This window comes from Lactuca saligna, chromosome 8 (assembly GCF_052625555.1).
Source record: "Lactuca saligna cultivar CGN05327 chromosome 8, ASM5262555v1, whole genome shotgun sequence".
Classification (NCBI taxonomy): Eukaryota; Viridiplantae; Streptophyta; class Magnoliopsida; order Asterales; family Asteraceae; genus Lactuca; species Lactuca saligna.
In genome coordinates, this window is record NC_136424.1 from 88,729,053 (window position 1) to 88,732,919 (window position 3,867).

General features: G+C 34.5%; 1 protein-coding gene across 2 annotated transcripts; it reads right to left on the minus strand.

The window, feature by feature from the left end:
- Positions 1 to 756: 756 nt before the first annotated feature.
- On the minus strand, positions 757 to 3,159 carry LOC145009248 (L-ascorbate peroxidase, cytosolic). Of its 2 annotated transcripts, none has more exons than XM_078967939.1 (8): positions 3,049 to 3,159; positions 2,328 to 2,457; positions 1,872 to 2,046; positions 1,714 to 1,779; positions 1,408 to 1,622; positions 1,223 to 1,325; positions 1,060 to 1,118; positions 757 to 973 (listed from the first exon to the last, which is right to left on the minus strand). In XM_078967939.1, exons 2-8 carry the CDS (start codon positions 2,444 to 2,446, stop codon positions 958 to 960), a joined length of 753 nt encoding a protein of 250 aa, XP_078824065.1. In that variant the 5' UTR covers positions 2,447 to 2,457; positions 3,049 to 3,159; the 3' UTR covers positions 757 to 957. The 2 variants fall into 2 exon arrangements, with proteins under 2 accessions (XP_078824065.1, XP_078824066.1); XM_078967940.1 differs by having other exon boundaries at positions 2,328 to 2,462; positions 3,049 to 3,147.
- Positions 3,160 to 3,867: the final 708 nt, after the last annotated feature.

Consider the following 3,867-nt stretch of genomic DNA (forward strand, 5'->3'; position numbering starts at 1 on the left):
TTGGAAGTAGATATGATAAAAATGCACCATTAATATATTCTTCACAGCCGATTCAAGTATTTGCTGAGAGCACTACAAACCGTATGGCTGTCAAAGTTTTGTTACGTTGTGATAAAATTAATGCAGATATTATTATTATTATTATTATTATTATTATTATTATTATTATTTGCCAATTATACAAATTAAAAAAATCGTTATTCATGATTAAAAGTCAAGACAGATTTTATAAATAATATCTCGACCATACATTATAGAAAAAAGGTCGGAACTAGTGGCGAATTATTGAAGTGTAAAGGTGTCCATGATGAATGTGATGGAACATATATGTCAAAAAAAACAAGCCGCCGGTAGTTGGACGTTTTTTTGTCTCATGCCGTAGGAATTGTAGTGGGTCGTTGATACATCAAAACAGGTCGGATTATAATTGTAAATTTTTTCATCATTTTTTTAAATTCAAGTCTTAAATTTGTTGGCATGGAAATTATGATTCAATCAACAATAAGTCAAGTCTTTTAAATTGACTGGCTTTGAAATAATGATTAAAAAATATCGAGTCTTCTTGGAAATAATGATTTTTTCATATATATATGATCAAACAAGTCAAGTCTTTTAAATTTATTTGCATTGAAACAATGATTCAAAAAATATATAGTGCACATTTTAGGCATAAAGTTACTTATTATTATACGTTCAGTTGTATTATTATTAACTTTCAAACTCGACCTTTTAAGCATTCATCACTAAACCAAAGTGTTTTCAACCAAAAAAAAACAGGATGACATATTTCCAATATAGCTGCACCAAAATACCACTTGCTTCACAAATGTGTTTTTTTAAGTTTTAACCTTCAAGTTCATTTTCCCCCTCATAACAAGACCATAAAATAAAAACTTAAAATTTCAAAATAAAGATGATGCAGCACCCATCAGGTCACCCCTCTTCTTTGACACCAGATTAAGCCTCAGCAAATCTGAAATCCAATATAATATATTGTAAATATCAATTTCCCAACAAATATAAGTTGTGACAATAAAAGATTAAAATTCGAAACTTTACCCCAACTCAGAGAGTTTCATGTGGGACACTGCATAATCAGCAAAGAACGCATCCTCATCCTGTTTCAGAACATATAACAAAAACAGCCAAATAAGCATATATCATACTTTTACACAACATCAGTATATAAAGATGGAAGTGATTTAAGAGGAAATGTACTCACAGCAGCATATTTCTCAACAAGGGGTCGGAATACAGGGTCATCAAGAAGAGCCTTGTCAGTAGGTAGCTTCAAAAGCCCTTCCTTCTCACCAGCAAGAAGTTCTCTGTTATATGAAACATTATATTCAGTAATTATAGTAAATAAAACCAACAGCTAAGAGACTACAAAGGACTAAAATCTCTCACGTGAAGTAGCTGTTGTCAAAGATAAGAGGATTTGGGGTCCATGGTCCTTCAAAACCAGATCTTTCCTTGTGTGCAGCTCCAAGAGTATGACCACCAGAAAGAGTCACAATGTCAATGTCTTCAAGACCCATGGTTTCAACAAACACTTGCCTCAAATGGTCGTTACCCTTGGTTGCATCAGGAAGACGACCTTCAACTGGGGGCTCTTCTTTGTCCTGAAAACATATATATGCATCCAGTTAACCACTTGACTAAAGTAAACAAATCGATGTTCATTAGTTAGCAGAGATGGTGAAAAAAGCTAACCTCTCTTCCTGGATGGAAGGGAACATCAGGGCCTCCGGTAACTTCAACAGCAACAACACCAGCCAACTAAAATCACGAGATTATGACTATGTCAGGCAAATAAAAATTAATTGAGACAAAAGGGATATGACTATATTATGAACAGAAGGAATGCTTACCTGATAGAAATCACCATATGAGATGATGGGGAACTGCTCCTTGATAGGCTCGAGGAGTCTGACAGCGATGTCAAGACCGTTGTTGGCAGCATGGCCTAGCTCGACCTTGTTCTTCATGGTACCAAAAGGACCTCCGGTTTTTGTCTTCACATCATAGGTACCAGCAGAGTGCCATCTGTAGCACAAAACATCAGTCCATGTACAGATCTCGGTACTAGTTACAAAACTGAGCTACGTTTAAGATGAAAAACCATCGCAACAGGTAAATATGAACTAACTATTCTTAGAAGGATTTCTAGATGTCGATCGCAAACATGCAATCGAGTTCTAAACAAATAGCAAAATTGTAATGTTTTCTAACTAGAATCATCGGAAAACTAGTGTCTACAAGCAAATCAGCACAGCTGATGCGTAAAAATGATCCTGAATAATATACATAATGAAAGCAGATCTTACGCAAGACGGAGCATCAAAGGAGCACACTTCTTGTCAGCAATAAATCCTCTGAGCTTTCTCCTGGCCTTTTCAACAGCCTTCTGGTACTCATCGCTAACAGTTGGATAGCACTTCCCCATGGAATCGAAACCTGAGCTAGCGTTCAATAAAAGTATGAACATCAGATTGGATGAATTAGGTGTATTCCGCAACACATAATCAAAAGCAGAGAAACACGACTAAACATCAATCTTTGCATCGGATCATCCGATAAACGAAAAATCTACACCTAAATGCACAGCATCATATTAAACTAACGTTGATCGAGTCTAATAGCATCACTTCCACTTATTTAACTATCATGAACGAAAAACACTTCGATCGCCCAAAGAAATTTCAAAATTCGACAACAATCAAGCTAAACCAAACAAACATGCACTCACTCACAGCAAAGTGGAACTGAATCTGTGAAAATCCTAAGTCAGAGCATGTAAAACATTAGCTCAAGCAGTACACATTCGCCGATCACACAACTGATTACTTACACTAGAAACCAAACAAAACCAGATGTAGATATGCTGCGTACCAAATCCAAAATCAATAACACAATGTAGAGTTTAATGAACTGAAAAATCACATAAACAAACGATCGCAGATCATAATCACGATTCAAACAAGACTAGCAATCTCAACAAGCTTTCTGTTAAATTAAAAACTTAGATCAGCAAGCAAACGTACTAACCTTTTGAAAATCGGACGATAAGATAATCAAGTAGGAGCGACGAGAAACCCTAGGATGACCGGACGAGTGTTATATGAGTGGGCACGAGGGAGCCACAAGCACTGCCATTTTATAGGGGATGCTTGAAGGAAAATAGAAGTTTCGAGCATCTTTTTTCGTGGCCGTTGGATCTGTGTAATCTGTGGTGAAGCAGTAATCGACGGACGGATTTATTTAGATGGGGTTTGGTGGAAATTGTGGAAATGAAATCATATTTTGGTGTGGAAAGTAACGTACTTTTCATTTACTATGAAGGTTTATACGAAATGACTAAAATATCCTTGTGTGTTCGTGAATCGTGATCGTAGGGCGTCGTGCAGTGCACCAAAACACCGTGCGGCCGCATGCATGTCAATATTATTCCTGTTAATTATTATATTAAAAAGTGAATTTACATAAAATAATCATATATTTATTCTTGCGGACGGTCATGTGATTTAAAAACTATTGTCATATGATTTTTTTCGTAAGATACACAAAATAATGTTTTTGGTATATGAAATCACTAGGTGTGAAGTCCGTGTATTATACGGGTTTATAAAAAATATTTAATATAAAATTATAACCATTGCATATTTTATAAAATAATAATTTACATAAATCTAAAAAAATATAATAAATAAAGTAAGTAATTTAATATATAATATAAGATATTTGAAAGGTTGTAATGAATTTATTATGCATTTAATAAAATAACTTACTTTACATATATAAATCTCACTAAAATGTGGATTTTAAATTTAAGAAAATACAAAATACAAGAAAATGAGAAGTGGACAA

Bases quoted from the DNA above. Each gene is read 5' to 3' on its own strand.
- LOC145009248 (XM_078967939.1), bottom strand. From the start codon at position 2,446: ATGGGGAAGTGCTATCCAACTGTTAGCGATGAGTACCAGAAGGCTGTT. The intron at 1,326-1,407 runs GTGAGAGATTTT...TTCATATAACAG, and splicing joins TTTGACAACAGCTACTTCAC to AGAACTTCTTGCTGGTGAGA. The intron at 1,119-1,222 runs GTGAGTACATTT...GTTCTGAAACAG, and splicing joins TTGTTGAGAAATATGCTGCT to GATGAGGATGCGTTCTTTGC.